Source organism: Salvelinus alpinus, chromosome 25 (assembly GCF_045679555.1).
Source record: "Salvelinus alpinus chromosome 25, SLU_Salpinus.1, whole genome shotgun sequence".
In the NCBI taxonomy this organism is placed as follows: domain Eukaryota; kingdom Metazoa; phylum Chordata; class Actinopteri; order Salmoniformes; family Salmonidae; genus Salvelinus; species Salvelinus alpinus.
In genome coordinates, this window is record NC_092110.1 from 19,838,673 (window position 1) to 19,858,689 (window position 20,017).

At 41.1% G+C, this 20,017-nt stretch overlaps 2 protein-coding genes across 3 annotated transcripts; one reads left to right on the top strand and one right to left on the bottom strand.

The window, feature by feature from the left end:
• The first annotated feature begins 76 nt into the window (after positions 1-76).
• Positions 77-4,013, top strand: LOC139553579 (maleylacetoacetate isomerase-like). 2 transcript variants are annotated; one of them, XM_071366070.1, is made up of 9 exons: positions 77-405; positions 728-779; positions 882-949; positions 1,055-1,135; positions 1,291-1,416; positions 1,667-1,742; positions 1,839-1,891; positions 3,647-3,696; positions 3,813-4,013. In XM_071366070.1, the coding sequence occupies exons 1-9, from the start codon at positions 376-378 to the stop codon at positions 3,937-3,939; spliced, it is 663 nt and encodes a 220-aa protein (XP_071222171.1). In that variant the 5' UTR covers positions 77-375; the 3' UTR covers positions 3,940-4,013. The 2 variants fall into 2 exon arrangements, with proteins under 2 accessions (XP_071222171.1, XP_071222172.1); XM_071366071.1 differs by lacking the exon at positions 77-405 and adding an exon at positions 496-645.
• Positions 4,014-15,757: 11,744 nt separating this feature from the next.
• Positions 15,758-19,715, bottom strand: LOC139553578 (protein TMED8-like). The gene is made up of 6 exons (XM_071366069.1): positions 19,556-19,715; positions 18,418-18,529; positions 18,082-18,181; positions 17,881-17,977; positions 17,351-17,644; positions 15,758-17,182 (listed from the first exon to the last, which is right to left on the bottom strand). The coding sequence occupies exons 2-6, from the start codon at positions 18,525-18,527 to the stop codon at positions 16,965-16,967; spliced, it is 819 nt and encodes a 272-aa protein (XP_071222170.1). The 5' UTR covers positions 18,528-18,529; positions 19,556-19,715; the 3' UTR covers positions 15,758-16,964.
• Between the last annotated feature and the right edge of the window lie 302 nt (positions 19,716-20,017).

Here is a 20,017-nt window from a genome sequence, read left to right on the forward strand (position 1 = left end):
CAACGGTATTAGCCAATCTCTATGTACAATTAAAGATAAACCGCCTTTATTAGAAAAAACGATCTCAAAGCAAGTATTTCATTGGATACAACGCGGATCAGTCTTTTTGACAACTCAACTGGTTCATTTACGTAATGTCTGTCAGAGTTTATCACCAAATGTTATAATATAGCTACATTTATGAAACACGGTGAAATTTATAATACGCGTGATACAGGAAACGATTGCCAGTTTGTATCATTGCGCATAGGCAAAATCGCATAACTGCCAGCCGTGATCGAAGAATCAGAGTAGATTCTGTGACATGTCATTGTCAAAGTAGTTTATTTGCACAACAGTAATAGTTTATTGTCTCTAGCCTACTTATAACCTGCAATGCGGCTCTCACTCGCATGCCTCACAAAGGTATGCCTATTCTATCAATTATTGCTTGCAAGTAGACACGTGTGCGATACTAAAATGTGGAAATATTTGCAGAAAGTTACTGGGAGAGTGCTTAGTCATAGACCAAAAAAAACAAGGAGGAGGGGTATTTGAGAAAGCATTCTATTGGCCGCTAGAAACTGAGATTTTTTTTATTAGCGTTAGGAACTTGTAATCGTTGAACGCCAGATCTGTCTGAATACTATGGCAACTCAAACAAAGGTGAATCAATGAGGAAAGTTCAGTACGATATGATAATATTGTATTGTTATCACGTGAACTGATTTATTTTTCTCCCCTTTAGCCCATACTTCATGGATATTTCAGGAGTTCATGTTCTTGGAGGGTTCGAATTGGTAAGTTCCTATGTAGTCTTCTACATCTCTGCCTACTTTACAGCATTAGAAAATTGTCTGGCTTTGACCCTGGAAAGAAATAACCTACTTTGCTTCTTCCAGCTTTTGCTCTGAAAGGTATTGAATTTGACCAAGTTCCAGTCAATCTTATCAAAGATGGGGGTCAGCAGGTAACTTCGTCATACATCATGCTTTTTCATCAGGTAGAGGTAATTAACCTCTATAATGGTATATTAGATATAATGTCCTCACACTGTACCTATTGTATATTTCAGCTTACAGACCAATACAAGGCATTAAACCCTATGCAACAAGTGCCTGCTGTCCAAATTGATGGCATCACCCTGTCACAGTCGGTGAGTCCAATAATGTTATTGGTTTGTCACTGTTAACAGTTATGTACTTTTGAGATACTGATAAAAGTCAAAAGAACCTCAAATCTAGCTCCATATTCCCAAAATATAACATTGACTACTGACAATAATGATAAGACCTATCCACTCACACTCAGCTGGCAGTGATCCAGTACATTGAGGAGACCAGACCAGGACCCAGGCTTCTCCCTGCAGACCCAAAGAAGCGTGCCCAGGTGCGCATGATCTCTGACCTCATCGCCTCCGGGATCCAGCCTGTGCAGGTGAGGGAATTACAGCACAAAGAATGTGGGTAAACGAGAGAAAAGAATACAACAAATTGAAAGCACACCAGTCCACTGCAGATCTCTGACCTTGTTTGCAAAACAAACTAGGTTTACTGTATGGAAGGAAAGCAAAATCAAATGGCAGAACCTCAGACATGCTGACATCATGGTTGAATGACCATTGCAACAATTATGATGGTGATGACTGTAGAGGTACTCAGTCATGACTGATCATTTTGTATTTCAGAATTTGTACGTGCTACAGAAGATTGGAGCAGAGAAGTTGCAGTGGGCGCAGCATTTCATCCAAAGAGGTTTTGAAGGTGGCTAGAATAGCCTTACATTCAACATGCCACTATAGCTCATCTCCAGACAGCCATTACAGGCCTGACTCCATGTCACTGTGTGTTTCTCCTCAGCCTTGGAGCCAATTCTGAAAGAGACGGCTAGCAAGTACTGCGTAGGGGACGAGGTGAGGGGACACTCGTTCATCACATAAAAACACAGTGGCAGTGTTAAGCTAAGTATCTCAAGTTAGGTTTTTTATTTTCACACGCACAAGTAGAGTGAAATGCCTTTCTTGCTTGCTCATTCCCAACAATGCAGTAATCAATATCAGTAGTACAACAAAAAGTAGAACAAAAATACATGAGAAATAGAAATAAGAACACAAGAAAGTAAGCTATATACAGGGTCAGTGCCAATACCATATTTACATTGTGCAGGGATACTGGAGTGATAGGGTTAGATTTGTATAGGAGTAAGGTGACTAGGCATCATGGATATGATAAACAAGAGTAGCAGCAGCATACAGTGCCTTCAGAAAGTATTCATACCCTCTTGACTTATTCCACATTTTGTTGTTACAGCCTGAATTCAAAATGGATTAAGTAGATATTTTTCGCACCCATGTACACACAATACCAAATAATGACAATGAAAATGTTTAGACATTTTAGCAAATTTATTGAAAATGAAATACAGAAATATCTCATTTACTTAAGTCAATACATGTTAGGATCACTTTTGGCAGCAATTACAGCTGTGAGTCTTTCTGGTTAAGTCTAAGAGCTTTGCGAACCTGGATTGTACAATATTTGTACATTTATTTATTTTTATTCTTCAAGCTTTGTAAAGTTTGTTCTTGATCATTGCTAAATAGCTATTTTCAAGTCTTGCCGTAGATGTTCAAGCTGATTTAAGTCAAAACTGTAACTAGGCAACTCAGGGACATTCACTGTCGTCTTAGTAAGCAACTCCAGTGTATATTTGGCCTTGTGTTTTAGGTTATTGTTCTGCTGAAAGGTGAATTTGTCTCCCAGTGTCTGTTGGAAAGCAGACTGAACCAGGTTTCCCTCAGGGATTTTGCCTGTGCTTAACTCAATTCTGTTTTTTTTATCCTAAAAAACTCCCTTGTTCTTGCCGATGACAAGCATACCCATAACATGATGCAGCCAACACCATGGTTGAAATATGAAGAGGGGTGTGTTGTATTTGCCCCAAACATAACACTTTGTATTTAGTACATAAAGTTCATTAGACTTTTTTGGGGGCAGTTTTACTTTTAGTGCCTTTTTGTAAACAGGGTGCATGTTTTGGAATATTTTTATTCTGTACAGGCTTCCTTTTCACTTAGTATTGTGGAGTAACTAGAATGTTGTTGATCCATCCTCAGTTCTCCCATCACAGCCATTAAACTCTGTAACTGTTTTAAAATCACCAATGGCCTCATGGTGAAATCCCTGAGCGGTTTTCTTCCGCTCCAGCAACTGAGTTAGGAAACACACCTGTGTCTGTGTAGTGACTGGGTGTATTGATACACCATCCAAAGTATAATGAATAACTTCACCATGCTCAAAGGGATATTCATTGTTTACTCCTGAACTTATTTAGGCTTGCCATAACACAGGGGTTGAATACTTATTGACTAGACATTTAATCTTTTAATGAATTTCTAAAAATGTCTAAAAACATAATTCCACTTTATATTATGGGGTATTGTGTGTAGGCCAGTGACACAATCTCAATTTAATCCATTTTAAATTTAGACTAATAACAAAATGTGGAAAAAGTCAAGGGGTGTGAATACTTTCTGAAGGCACTGTATATGATGATTGTACAGTATGTGAATGTGTGTAAAGTCAGTATGGATGTGTGACGTTGTTCTACAGTAGACCTCACTAAGTTGAGGAATTCTTGATTTAACTAAATAATGTTTACCTCTTAGATCTCCATGGCAGACATCTGTCTCGTCCCTCAAGTCTATAATGCTGAACGGTAAGGCACCCTCCATCATTCAGTCAGAACTGGAACAGAAAAACACCACAGCATGAGACAAATTTTACACTGAACATACAACCCAAATGAAGAGACTTTTTACATTTGCCAAACAGGTTCAAAGTGGACGTTGATCAGTTCCCAACTATCAAAAGGCTAAACCAAACCTTAATGAAGGTAGACGCTTTCAAAGTGAGTCATCCATCTTGCCAACCAGACACACCTGCTGACATATGTACATGAGAACCCCTCTGACATCTACAGGAGCCATTAGTGCCATCATCATTGAATACTTCAATAAAATTCTTTGATATGAATCATTTGGTTTCAATCTCGTGACTTGAAATAAGACTAAAATAAAGAATGTTTGGGTTAAGACCATGTATTACTTGTATGATGAGAAGTTGAGTTTGAATATGTACATTTTAACCTCTGATACAGCACGTTCCCCCATCTTGACATATGCCCAACATGACACTGGAACATAGTGGATTTGTGAAGATAAATACAATAGAAAACATGAAAGTGCCCAATACCAGCCCACTGGTATACACATGAGGAAAGTGGAAATGGCTGTCTGCTCTTTGTTTAATAATTGGTTTAGCAAAATAGCTGAAGTTCAACTAATATCATGCAGAAGTTCATTAACCCATGCTTAAAAAATTTAAATTAAATAGAAAGTTCTTTGCTTTCAACACACATTGGTGAGAAAATATCGAGAACACAGGAGAGATGTTTGTTAGATCTGGTGCCTATACCATTTCTCAGATGGGGAGAATGCCACTTAAAAAATCAATATAAAAAAGTTAACAACCCATAATGTAATATCAGACACCTGACAACAGTGTGATTAAAAAGGCATAACTTGCACCATAATTGACAATCAAAATCCCCCTCCAGGAAAAGAGCAAATCAGGCTAGACTACAGCCTTCAGTGGCCACAATAAAACTGTTAATGAAGACTTAATTACATTTAAGCCTAATGTAACAGAGCCATTACACAGAAGAGCAAATACAAAGGACTCAACAGTCCCTGTATTAGTTCTGCCCATGATACATTCACTCATATCATTCAGAATTTGTAAGCCAGACATAGGGATAAAAAGTCAAATTTTCCCCCCTTATTCCCCATAAGGCTATTATAGTCTCTCCTTAAGGTCCAGTCTCTTATCTCCAGGGATCTCCACTGTGCACTTCACTGTGTCATTGAAGAAAATCCCGGCGCAGTCTGAGCCCCCAAACACCAGCAGAGTGCTGTGGGTGTTGGTATGCTCGCCCTGCTTCTGTTTGACAGTGTCTGGGAGGACAGAACCTCCCAGGTTGATCATGCTGTGTCCGGCACGAGGCTTGGCGCAGAGCAGAGGGGATACCACTGAACTCCACATACTGGTGTCTGAAAAGAACCTAAAACAGATTTTTATTCATAGAATTTGAAAATGAATGATGCTGGATTACCATTTTAACTTTCTTGAAAACAAGACAGGGCTGGTTGAGGGTGTATTCACCCACGTTGAAGATATGGATGTCCTGCAAGGCACCAATAGCACTAGAACCTCCACTGACCAGCATCCTGTTGTCTGATACTGGCAGTGCTGCATGATATCTGATAACACAGACGAGATAGGGCAACGTTATCAAAGTAAAAAGGCATTTCTACATCAATCCAGACATCATTGTGTAGATTACAGTAATAAATATAAGATTAACAAATGGCATAGAATTAAATCAGTCATTTAAAAAAGAATGGTCACAATATTGGTCTGTGTGGCAATTTAGAAATTGTTTTTCATCATAGCAAATACATGTTGATGTCCTAGATATCCAAAAGATGAAAAAAATCAGATAGGCATTGCGTTTACATATTACAAGGTTGAATAAATATGTTCTCATCCTCGAGGCAGTGATGGCATGATCTCATATTTCACAGCTGTGTACTCCAAAAAGCCTTTTGCTAAAATAAAGAAAATTGCATTTGAAGATTAAGTTGTAACTAGCTTTGTGTAGAGTAATCCAAATCACTACTCTTTGTCACAGCCTTACCGAGATGCAAAATGTTGAGGTTGTTCAGGTAGGTTGCAGTCTTCCTGCCACCAAAAATGAGCAACCGGTTGGACAAAAAAGTAAACATAAAATGTGTTTGTTAAATAAACACTGTCGTCCTGTAATGGTTAAATACATTAAGCAAAGTATTGTAATAGCCCAATGCCTCTACAGAAATATAATCAAGGAACATTGACCCAATCCTAGGTAGAGGTCAGATCCCTCCACAATGGTTTGGTACCAGAGCTCAAACTCTGGGTTAAAAATGTACAGAGCGTTACTGTAGGCCTTGTCTCCAGGACAGCAGCTTGGATGGCACAGGACAAAATAGGGCATTTTAATAAGATGGCACAGGACAAAATCTCTCCCAATTGTTTTACACAAGTTATCAATATTAGGAAACAGTCGACTCATCTCACCTATTTCCATTTTCCATAGGGAGTCCTCACAGCGGGTTTGGTCATACGCTCCTCCAATGACAATGACCATCTCGGGATCACTCAGACACATGTTATGGCTTCAGCGCTTTGATGGACAAACTGAAAATAAAATATCCTTAATGTTTTATATACAATAGAATATCTGGCATTTGAAATAAATTACTTATTTGATTGAGAATTCTGACCGGCTCTGCAATTTGTCTTCATCATTCCAGTCTTCTCCACAACACTGTTCTCTCTAGATAGTTTCCTTTTCATGGGACTAGATGTCACGACTTCTGCCGAAGTCGATGTCTCTCCTTGTTCGGGCGGTGTTCGGCGTTGCTGGTCTTTTGCCGGTCGACGTTGCCGGTCTTCTAGCCATCGCCGATCCATTTTTAATTTTCAATTTGTTTTGTCTCGTTTTCACACACACCTGGTTTTCATTTCCCAATTACTGGTCATGTATTTAACCCTCTGTTTCCACCATGTCTTTGTGTGTGATTGTTATTTGTTGAGGTCGGTACGTTTCAGGCTGGTTTTGTCTGGGTGCTGTTTTCACCCGTGTTTTGTGGCAACCGTTATTGTTTGCACATTGGTACTGTTACTTGTGCTATTTTTTTAAGTAAAGTGCGTTGTTCACTCATCGCTGTTCTCCTGCGCCTGACTTCATGCACCAGCTACACCCACCGCCTGACACTAGATGCTTAAGCAGTGTCCTTCTGAGGGGTAATAACAGCTTCAGGGGTCCATCCGAAGCGACCCCTTCCCAATCACTATCCGTCTGGGGGTCTTATTTTTCAAATACCATGAAGATAAACGCACAGGTGCAATTTCTCTCCCCTACTTCATGGCCGTGGGAAGATGTTTTGGGTGCTGTTGACAGTCTGCTGATTAGTATTTTTCTCCACTCATACAGGAATAATAAAGGCCTAGTGCACTAATTTGGTGTGATTTGTTTAATTGTATTGTTTTTTTGTTATATACAGTACCAGTCAAAAGATTGGACACCTACTTATTCACAGGTTTTTCTTTATTTTTACTATTTTCTACACTGTAGAATAACACATATGGAATTGGGTTGAGGTTGGGTGATTGTGGAGGCCAGGTCATCTGATGCAACACTCCATCACTCTCCTTCTTGGTCAAATTGCCCTTACACAGCCTGGAGGCTGTTGAAAAGAGATGTTTCTCACCAATGTGTCCTGTGTCCTGCGTCCTGTTGAAAAACAAATGATAGTCCCACTAAGTGCAAACCAGATAGGATGGCGTATAGCTGCAGAATGCTGTGGTAGCCATGCTGGTTAAGTGTGCCTTGAATTCTAAATAAATCAGACAGTGTCACCAGCAAAGCACCCCCACACCATCACACCTCTTCCTCCATGCATCACAGTGGGAACCACACATGTCAAGTTCATCCATTCACCTACTCTGTGTCTCACAAAAACACGGTGGATGGAACCAAAAATCTCCAATTTGGACTCATCAGACCAAAGAACAGATTTCCACCGGTCTAATGTCCATTGCTCGTGTTTCTTGGCCCAAGCAAGTCTCTTCTTATTATTGGTGTCCTTTAGTAGTTGTTTCTTTGCAGCAATTTGACAATGAAGGTCTGATTCAAACAGTCTCTGAACAGTTGATGTTGAGATGTGTCTGTTACTTGAACTCTGTGAAGCATTTATTTGGGCTGCAATTTCAGAGGCTGGTAACTAATGAACTTATCCTCTGCAGCAGAGGTAACTCTGGGTCTTTCCTCCCAGTGGTGGTCCTCATGAGAGCCAGTTTCATCATACCGCTTGATGGTTTTTGCGACTGCACTTTCAAAGTTCTTGAAATTGTCCGGATTGACTGACCTTAATGTCTTAAAGTAATGATGGACTGTTGTTTCTCTTTGCTTATTTGAGCTGTTCTTGCCATAATATGGACTTGTTCTTTTACCAAATAGGGCTATCTTCTGTATACCACCCCTACCATGTCACAACACAACGGATTGGCTCAAACACATTAAGAAGAAAAGAAATTCCACAAATTAACTTTTAAGACACACCGTTTTACTGAAATGTATTCCAGGTGACTACCTCATGAAGCTGGTTGAGAGAATGCCAAGAGTGTGCAAAGCTGTCATCAAGGCAAAGGGTGGCTACTTTGAAGAATCTCAAATATAAAATATATTTTAATTTGTTTAACACTTTTTTGGTTACTACATGATTCCATATGTGTTATTTCAGAGTTTTGATGTCTTCACTATTATTCTACCATGTAGAAAATAGTAAAATTAAAGAAAAACCCTGGAATGAGTAGATGTGTCCAAACTTTTGACTGGTACTGTATATTAATTATATTTTAATTGTGATTTATCAGGGGGTGCTGCAGCACCCTCAGGTAAAGAGATTCATTTCTGTCTTGTCAGCTTTGAGCTAGGCTTAGCAAATGCTGTCTCCTTGATGTGAGGAGTTGGGGGTTGTAATCTGCAAAGAGTGAATCATACATACACTTTAGTATCCTGTTTCATTTAATTACCATGCCGTCCCTAGGAGGGGTGCGTCACTTAAGTGGGTTGAGTCACTGACATGATCTTCCTGTCCGGGTTGGCGCCCCCCTCCGGTTCGTGCCGTGGGGGAGATCTTCGTGAGCTATACTCTGCCTTGTCTCAGGGTAGTAAGTTGGTGGTTTGAAGATATCCCTCTAATGGTGTGGGGGCTGTGCTTTGGCAAAGTGGGTGGGGTTATATCCTGCCTGGTTGGCCCTGTCCGGGGGTATCGTCGGACGGGGCCACAGTGTCTCCCGACCCCTCCTGTCTATTCTGCAATAGTTTATGTGTCGGGGGGCTAGGGTCTATGTTTATGTGTTGGGGGGCTAGGGTCAATCTGTTATATCTGTATTTCTTCTGTCTTATCCGGTGTCCTGTGTGAATTTAAGTATGCTACCTCTAAATCTCTCTCGCTCTCTCTTCTCTCGGAGGACCTGAGCCCTAGGACCATGCCTCAGGACTACCTGACCTGATGACTCCTTGCTGTCCCCAGTCCACCTGGTCGTGCTGCTGCTCCAGTTTCAACTGTTCTGCCTGCAGCTATTGAACTCTGACCTGTTCACTAGATGTGCTACCTTGTCCCGGACCTGTTGTTTTCGACTCTCTCTCTCTACCGCACCTGCTGTCTCTAACTCTGAATGATCGGCTATGAAAAGCCAACTGACATTTACTCCTGAGGTGCTGACCTGTTGCACCCTCTACAACCACTGTGATTATTATCATTTGACCCTGCTGGTCATCTATAAATGTTTGAACATCTTGGCCATGTTCTGTTATAATCTCCACCCGGCACAGCCAGAAGAGGACTGGCCACCCCTCAGAGCCTGGTTCCTCTCTAGGTTTCTTCCTAGGTTTCTGCCTTTCTAGGGAGTTTTTCCTAGCCACCGTGCTTCTACATCTGCATTGCTTGCTGTTTGAGGTTTTAGGCTGGGTTTCTGTATAGCACTTTGTAACATCGGCTGATGTAAAAAGGGCTTTTAAAAATACATTTGATTGATTGATTGATTGACAATGTAGACCCCTATAAGGATAAATGCCACAGAAAATCAAAAGTAGTGACAGGTCTAGATAAATCCATAGCAAACTAGTAGAAACCCCTGCCTTTGGAACCCCTGTAACTCACCCTCTGACTCCCAGAGGTGTTGAGTAGAGTATGGGAGAAATGGCTGTTGTGCTCGACTGGGCTGGAGTGTTTTCTTGGTACAAGCTGAGTATTGCTGATGAAACTGGCTTCATTCTTTTTTAGGAAAGAGTTGAAGATACTGGTACATTATGTAGGTACTGTTTTTATCATTCCACATACCTGCCAAGAGGAATGAAGTACCTGGTCAGTGTTTAATTCATAATGTGACGGGTGTCACAATAACAAAACTGAACAAAAATATAAATGCAACATGTTTTATGAGCGGAAAGAAAAGATCCCAGAAATGTTCCATATGCACAAAAAGCTTATTTCTCTAAAATGTTGTGCACAAATTAGTTTACATCCCTGTTAGTGAGCATTTCTCCTTTGCCAAGATAATCCATCGAGCTGACAGGTGTGGTATTAAACAGCATGATCATTACAGGTGCACCTTGTGCTGGGGACAATAAAAGGCCACTCTAAAATGTGCCGTTTTGTCACACAACACAATGCCACAGATGTGTCAAGTTGAGGGAGCATTCAATTGGAATGCTGACTACAGGAATGCCCACCAGAGCTGTAGCCAGAGAATTTGGCCTGGTGCAATTGGGACAATCTGCAGTTTTTTTGTGGATAAAAGATGGGACGCCAAACCTTTTTTGTCCTCTGGTCCTTTTGCGAGTCACCCCTTCAGTTTTTCAGGTAGCTATCAGGTTTTTGGTTGTTTCATTTTTTTTGTGGGCATGCAGCAAACCCCCAATTTCAGCTAACATTATTCCCAATCTTTATCCTTGCAGTTCACAGCAGAAATGTTTTCGGTGTCTTACCCAATATTAGACCTCTGAATTAATCCGAGGTCCTATATTGGGCTATCCCATCTGGACAAGAGGAATACCTATGTAAGAACGCTGTTTAATGACTTTAGCCCAGCATTCAACACCATAGTACACTCCAAAATCATCATTAAGCTTGAAGCCCTGGGCCTGAACCCCGCCCTGTGCAACTGGGTCCTGGATTTCCTGACGGGCCGCCCCCAGGTGGTGAAAGTAGGAAACATCACCTCCACTCCGCTGATCCTCAACACTGAGGCCCCACAAGGGTGTGTGCTCAGCCCCCTCCTGTACTCCCTGTTCACCCATGACTTTGTGGACAAGCATGCCTCCAACTCAATCATCAAGTTTGCAGACGACACAACAGTAGTAGGCTTGATTACCAACGATGAGGAGACAGCCTACAGGGAGGAGGTGAGGGCTCTGGGAGTGTGGTGCCTGCAAAACAACCTCTCACTCAACGTCAACAAAATAAAGAAGATGATCGTGGACTTCAGGAAACAGCAGAGGGTGCACCCCCCTATCTACATCGACGGGACCGCAGTGGAGAAGGTGGAAAGCTTCAAGTTCCTTGGCGTACACATCACTGACAAACTGAGATGGACCACCCACACAGACAGTGTGGTGAAGAAGGTGCAACAGAGCCTCTTCAACCTCAGGAGGCTAAAGAAATTTGGCTTGTCACTTAAAACCCTCACAAACTTTTCCAGATGCACAATTGAAAGCATCCTGTCGGGCTGTATCACCGCCTGGTACGGCAACTGCACCGCCCGCAACCGCAATGCTCTCCAGAGGGTAGTGTGCAATGCATTACCGGGAGCAAACTACCCGCCCTCCAGGACACCTACAGCACCCGATGTCACAGGAAGGTCAAAAAGATCATCAAGGACATCAACCACCCGAGCCACCGCCTGTTCACCCCGCTATCATCCAGAAGGCGACGTCAATACAGGTGCATCAAAGCTGGGACCGATAGACTGAAAAACAGCTTCTATATTAAGGCCATCAGACTGTTAAACAGCCATCACTAGCACATTAGAGGCTGCTGCCTATAGGCATAGGCTATAAATAACTGGCCACTTTAAGGAATGGAACACTAGTCACTTTACTAATGTTTGCATATCTTGCATTACTCATCTCATATGTATATACTGTTTTCTATACTATTCTACGGTATCTTAGTCACTTAACGTTTACATATCTGGCATTACTCATCTCATATGTATATACTGTTTTCTATACTATTCTACGGTATCTCATTCACTTAATGCTTTACATATCTTGCATTACTCATCTCATATGTATATACTGTATTCTATACTATTCTACTGTATCTTAGTCCGTTCCGCTCTGACATCGCTCGTCCATATGTATATAGTCTTAATTCATTCCTACATAGATTTGTGTATATTGGGTATATGTTGTGTAATTTGTTAGATATTACTTGTTAGATATTACTGCATTGTCGGAGCTAGAAGCACAAGAACTTCGCCACACCCGCAATAACATCTGCTAATCATGTGTATGTGACCAATAAAATAAAATTTGATTTGATTTGTATTTCTTGTAGCAGGTCCAATCGCCATTGCCACCTAGCGCATGTTCCATTGCCACTGCCAAACAACTCACGGTATTCGGTCTTGGAAGAATGAGCGTTCTTATCAAACAAGACAACCATCTCAGATGATGTTCTGGTTAGCCAGGATGTGAAGCCACAGAGGATTGGTACTCTGTCTGCCCAAACAATGTACATTAGACCTACATTCATTCTAATTAATAACAATTGCAAAAATGCCCATACAGTGGATTTCATATAATGGGCATACACAAAATAGTCCAAATTGGTGAAGTGAAATGAAAAAACTTGTTTCAAAAAATTCTAAAAAATAAAAAACAGGCAAGTGGTGCGTGCATATGTATTCACCCCCTAAATAAGATCTGGTGCAACCAATTACCTTCAGAAGTCACAATAAAGTCCACCTGTGAGCAATCTAAGTGTCACATGATCTCAGTATATATACACCTGTTCTGAAAGGCCCCAGAGTCTGCAACACCACTAAGCAAGGGGCACCACCATGCAAGCGGCACCATGAAGACCAAGGAGTGCTCCAAACAGGTCAGGGACAAAGTTGTGGAGAAGTACAGATCAGGGTTGGGTTATAAAAAAATATCAGAAACTTTGAACATCCCACGGAGCACCATTAATTCCATTATTAAAAAATGTAAAGAATATGGCACCACAACAAACCTGCCAAGAGAGTGCCGCCCACCAAAACTCATGGACCAGGCAAGGAAGGCATTAATCAGAGAGTTAACAAAGAGATCAAAGTTAACCCTGAAGGAGCTGCAAAGCTCCACAGCGGAGATTGGAGTATCTGTCCATAGGACCACTTTAAGCCCTACACTCCACAGAGCGGTGCTTACGGAAGAGTGGCCAGAAAAAAGTAATTGCTTAAAGAAAAAAATAAGCAAACAAGTTTGGTGTTCGCCAAAAGGCAGAGACCCCCAAACATATGGAAGAGGGTACTCTGGTCAGATGAGACTAAAATGTAGCTTTTTGATCAAGGAAAATGTTATGTCTGGCACAAACTCATCAGCCCGAGAACACCATCCCCAAGGTGAAGTATGGTGGTGGCAACATCATGCTGTGGCGATGCTTTCCATCAGCAGGGACTGGGAAACTGGTCAGAATTGAAGGAAATGGATGGCGCTAAATACAGGGAAATTCTTGAGGGAAACCTGTTTCAGTCTTCCAGAGATTTGAGACTGGGAGGGAGGTTCACCTTCCAGCAAGACAATGACCCTAAGCATGGTTTAAGGGGAAACATTTAAATGTCTTGGAATGGCCTAGTCAAAGCCCAGACCTCAATCAATTGAGAATCTGTGGTATGATTTAAAGATAGCTGTACACCACCGGAACCCATCCAACTTGAAGGAGCTGGAGCAGTTTTAACTTGAAGGAGCTGGAGCAGTTTTAACTTGAAGGAGCTGGAGCAGTTTTAACTTGAAGGAGCTGGAGCAGATTTAACTTGAAGGAGCTGGAGCAGTTTTGAAGAATGGGTAAAAATCCCAGTGGCTAGATGTGCCAAGCTTATAGAGACATACCCCAAGACACTTGCAGCTGTATTTGTTGCAAAAGGTGGCTCTACAGAGTATTGACTTTGGGGGCGATAACTTGAGCTTGCATAACTCTTCTTCTGTTTTTTTTGTCTTATTCCTTGTTTGTTTCACAATAAAACATATTTAGCAAATATTGTGTAAATCAAGTGATACAAACCCCCAAAAAATCTATTTTAATTCCAGGTTGTAAGGCAACAAAATAGGAAAAATTCCAAGGGGGGTGAATACTTTTGCAAGCCACTGAATATAAGGTCTATATTGCCTGTTTTGAAGGTGCATTACTTGGGAGGGAGATTGGAATGCTGACCTTGTCCAAGAGGCAACAGAGAAATGGAGGAGTGGAGTGTATGGGAAGATTTTGCTCACTGTTTGTGAGGTATGGTCTCCAGCTTGTCATTCTGTACATTTTCAATATATGCTGAACAAAATAAAAGTAACATGCAACAATTTGAAAGATTTTACTGAGTCACAGTTCCTATGAGGAAATCAGACAATTTAAATAAATGTATTAGGCCCTAATCTATGGATTTTGCATGACTGGGAATACAGATATGCATCCGTTGGTCACAGATACCTTAAAAAAAAAAATGGGCCTCAGAATGGACCTCAGGATCTCATCATGGTATTTCTGTGTATTCAAATTGCCTTTGATAAAATGCAATTGTGTTTGTCTGTAGCTTATGCCTGCATGCTGACCACCGCTCGCGTCGCAAAATAAATGTACACATAAATCATTGCACCCACTGCTTGCGCGTTTGAACGAGTGTCTGGGTAGCCAGGCGCTAAAATAGAACTTGGGTCTATTTGTGACACATGATGCGCTGCAAGTCCTGCCTCTCCCATCTCCTCATTGGTTTTGAAGAGTTTCTACCCACGTGGGTGATTGAAAGATGAACTTAGGTCCACACTCCACTCCAGTCGGCAGTGGTAATGCACCTCAAAGTTAGTTGCCAACCACCATATAAAGTCCAAAGAAGAAGCCTGAAAGTGAGATTACTAGAAACATACTCAGTTTACCATTATCTGTGGATTAATTGTCAGAGTAGAGGACCTTGTGCATTTCAGGTAAAATAACAACCCAATGTTTATATCCCAGGACAAATTAGCTAGCAGCAGCAAGCTAGCTAGCAAAATTGCCATAAATGTTTAATGCTTTTCAACCTGTCCCCAAATTAATATAGTTGGTTCAGAGTTCGTTTTGATATTTCAACCTGCGTGTCCTTATCGTGTCTGGTGTGGGTGGACAAAATCAACATGCGCACGGTCTGGTCAGCATGTACACCGCTCGCACGAGCATTGCAAAATAAATGTACACATACATGTTATTCAATCATTGTACCCACTGCTCACGAGCGTCAACAAGCATCTGCGTAGCCAGGCGCTAAAATAGAACTTTGTTCTATTTGTGATGCTTGACGCGCTTACAAGTCCCGCCTCTCCCATCTCCTCATTGGTTTTTAGGAGCGAGGTCCATACAGAAATGGTTTGTCGAGATTGGTATGGAAGAACTTGACTGGCCTGCACAGAGCTATGACCTCAACCCAATCGAACACCTTTGGGATGAACTGGAACGCCGACTGCGAGCAGGCCTAATCACCCAAAATCAGTGCCCAACCTCACTAATGCGCTTGTGGCTGAATGGAAGCAAGTCCCCGCAGCAATGTTCCAACAACTAGTGGAAAGCCTTCACAGAAGAGTGGAGGCTGTTATAGCAGCAAAAGGGGGAGACCAACTCCATATTAATGCCGATCATTTTGGAATGAGATGTTCGGAGTGTCCACATACTTTTGGTCATGTAGTGTATATGCTTTCAGTTCAGAGGGTTATGTTGCACTTAGGTTTACACCAATGCTTTCACATAAAGCCAGCCATTACTGTAACAAACATATGCACCCCAAAAGCTTTGATCAATATATTAATTGGCTGAGACCAAGCTCTCTATACTTGGCTACTTCATAGTACAATGACACAAATGAGGCAGAGCTGTAGAAATGTAACATACTGTAATGCAAATGAGACTCTTTATTGTGAAAACTTATAACAGAAACACATACTGTATAATACAAAGCTGAAACTTATTTTCAGTTGCCTTATATTTTAGCAGCACAATTCATGATCTTTGGAAACATGCACAACAGACGGATGAGGTACAAACATTTTTGGAAATTACGTGTGGGCGGCTATAATCAAATTTAGAACATGATTAGGTGCATACAGCGCTACACAACACATATGCACAACACAGAAACAACACTCAAAATGATCTTCCTTTACAGAGATTGGTACATAACATTTTACTCTAAAAAAAGGGACAATCCAAGTCACACATACTAACAGATTCAAAATATTTCTCTATCTACAATAGTCTCATGTGATTGTCCACCAAGATCAACCCATCGCCTGACAACTAAATAGGGATTTGGCAATGTAAATATTGAATCAATTTTACATAAAATAACCTTTTGTGCTAGGGATGGCTTTTATTTGTCAATAAGACAGGCGGTAACCATTTGCTTTAGGATTGGACTCAGAAAAACATCCAATACACTTTCATTAACATAATTACTCATTCCAATCACAATATGCAGAAAAATAATGGAGTTGTTGTACAGGAATATTGTTTAAGATACTGCATTGGGATCATCATACAATTCAAGGTGACATAAAAATAAAAAAAAGTTTGGCAAAAAATTGACATACATGAAGTACACACCAACATTATATGATATCAAACAATGTGTAGACACAAAAAGAAAACCTCCCAGTTCTATGGAGCACCTCTCCTGTTTATGCTTTTGACCGAGCAAATCCTCTTTCTATCAGTGTTCCCTGATTGCTGCCACCACTGAAATTGTGTCTGAATAAAATCTATACTATATATAGAATATATATCTTGAAAATATGGGCAATTTGCCTTAACTCACTGCACAAAACTTTTAAACACACCAGAACATGGCACAAACACAAAAGCTTCATAAAATATTGCTCTATAAACACAGTAAAACACATGAAAAAGTAAGTAAAACACATAATTCTCTGGTCCTCTCAGATTTTAAATGTAGCCTTAGAGCGAGCAACACCAGCTGATTGTGATAAAAAATATATGCACCTATAATTAACCCAAAATTATTCTATGGAATCAAAAATAGATATCATAATTATTTGAAGCGAAGTCATACATTCATAAGCAATAGTGGACTGGATCCTCAGGCACTGTAATACACCCTATAGTACAGAGTCTTATTTCGCCATAGTGAGTAGGAGTTATCAAACTTCAGAAGGTAAGTGCCCTCGCCTGGATACTCATGACTGCCACCTTGCACTGCCATGTGACTGTCCTGACGATACACAGGTAAGATTTCCCCTAGGTTGGAGTTGGCCAATGATTTGGACCCCTTCTCAACATCCCCTGTGTTGACAGGTCCTGCAGGAGTCAACAAATAGTCTTCAAGACAACAACCTCAACTAGATAAATTACAGATCTGAGATCAGTTATCATCAAAGACATTGCCAAGACTTTCAGATTATGAAATATAAAAAAATGTGTTGGTAACTAAACAATTTCTAACCAAAAGAGGAGATGCTTACTGACCTTCTAGCTCGTCTTCCTCATCTTCATCATCACTGGATTCGCTGATGTGGACCGTGATGGCCCGGCTGGTAACAGGGGTCCAGTCAAAGTAGATTCCAAAGCCTATGTCATAGCTATCTGTGGCAAACTCCCAGCACACCCGCTTTCCCTCAGGGACAGTTGGCACATGTACTGTCATAATGTCTCCTCTGTACACTGCCACCACACTGTCCTTCTCCAGTCGCAGCTTGGCCTTAAGCTCCTTCATTGCCATGGACGTCCACGTGGAAGGAGGCTTTAGCGGGGGCATTTGGACTAGAGCAACAACCATAGACTATATGTGAGGACAACATGGGAACCAAACCTGAGCAGTGTTCAAAATGTGTGTGATAGTGGAGTATCACACAATTAGAGATGCTTTGTCAAATGTACATTTTCAGCATGATCATTATGTTATCAGTAAGTTGCAATACAAACATCAGACTCCAGAACATGGATGAAAGATATGAGTTATCTTAAGTGTCAGGAGTTGTGAAACACTAGTGTGTCACCTTTTCTCTCTCCAGGGTTTTGACTATTCCCACTTCGGCTGTTCTCCTCAACATCTCCCCCCATGGCCTGCTGCCCACCAGGAGCCTCCTGATTAACCTGAAAACACACACATGCAACAAGTCTGTAGGTGCTTGCAGTATATTCATTATTGCCAATTCATTTCATTGCCATGTCATTTTTTAGGCAGACATGATGTTTACCTCAGCTGGCTGGTTGAACCCCTCTGTGTCATTCCTTACATCCATATCAGGGTTGCTTATTGGGTGGTTGGAGTTATTTGAGAGATCTGTGCTCTGGAGCCTGTACACAGACAGATGACCATTCTAATAAAACGTTTAATCACAATTCAACATGCAATGCAATTGTGCTTTGTGAGGCATACATAAAAATAAAAAAAACTGGAAATGCATTACAAATATTCAACATTTTTGTAATGTATTTAAATTGTATTTAGGTATGTCACATGTTTCAGGAATGAAGTACTGTAGCTAAAAAGCTAAATATCAGAGTAGGTATATCAGCAACAGGTGAGTTACCTGTCTAGAGGATTGGTCTCCCAGTTTTTCGACGTTATCCCAGGGAAAGAGGAAACGGACAACGCTGTCAATCTGGATTGAAGCTCCGATGTAGCCTCTAATTTCTCCATCGCTAAAATGAATGGATAAACACTTTTCAGTCTCGCTCTAGGGGTGTGTTCGTAAATTCACTCTGGCTATCTTCACTTTTCAGAGCTCTCGTCTGTGTGCCAGAGCGCAGAATAACTGACGAATTTACGAACGCTCAACATCCGTTTAATATGTCCGGTGTCAGTAAACATCGGCAAAAAAAATGCGTCATTAAAATGTTTCCAGCAGCATATACAGTCACCAACGCTCTGAATAACCAGCTCTGCTAGGGCGAGTAAAATGGTCAGAGTGATGTGTTCTCTCATCTGTGTCTGGAAGTAGCTAGCAAGTTAGCCAGTTAATTTGCGAACGCGGAGGGCACATTGATCCCACCCTGGCACTCCACATAGAATTTAGGAAAGCACCCTAAATCGCGTACTGTATTCCCTCCTCCCTATTGCACATACCTGTCTTCAGCACTAAAATGCATGTTACCATCATATTAGAGGAGAATGTCTGGAAGGCATTCAGTTCATGCATCAAAGAAAAACAAATACAGAATGAAACACACAAAAAAATGCTGTATAGCATTGGAAACCAAGACTGTTCTCTGGGCGTGTCTGCCGGTTTTGACCAACAGAAGTGACTTTTCGAAACAGGATAACATACACAGCAGGTTATGATAATTAGGTTAAGGTTAGGAAACGCGTTAGCTAAACTTGTCCCCGACGCGACTTGGAACATAAAGCTACAACCAGGTCTGCCCTGAGAACGGTTTCCACTAATACGATGCTGCCTAGCTAACGTCAAAATCCGACTGATGCGCGCGCGGTTACAAAGTTACATTGCAAGCTATCTGTTTGGTCATATAATTTCAACATTTGTAACCAATTTGGTTGCTAGTTGCAAGCTGCGGAGCAATGACTGCACCCTGCTGAGCTGGACGTATGCTAGCTAGCTAGTATAGCTTTCTTGAAAATTGCTAGCTAGCTGGTCGGATGATCTTCTGACATTCGTTGACACATTGTCACTTGTCAACAAGTTTTTAAAAAATAAATAAAAAACCTACCTCAGATAATCATGTGATAATGATTTGTTGGATTCCTGCTTGGTTAGTTTCAAGGTTTTCTCCGGAAATGTAGCTAACGTTATCTGTCAACTCCGTTCAGACTGCGCAGAAAAATCCCCGTAGGGAAAATAACAGATTTTGGTACTTCCGTAATTTAACGAGTGTTAGCGGAATTTGACGATGTTAATCACGTGATTAACATCATGTGATTAACATCGCACCTGCGGCTACAGTAATATTACCGTGACTGACAGTCAAAATGTTAATTACACTTAGGGAAAATACTAAGATTTTGTTGAGGGGAAAACTTAATCATTTCGTGTCCAGACCAAGCCACGTCAACTAGGTCTACAGCTTGATGATTATGATGATGAACACTGAATAAAGCAGTGGAGAAATTATTCCCTGGTGTTGGTTGATGATGGATGGATAGATAGATATGTGGATGGTCCAGATCCTAAT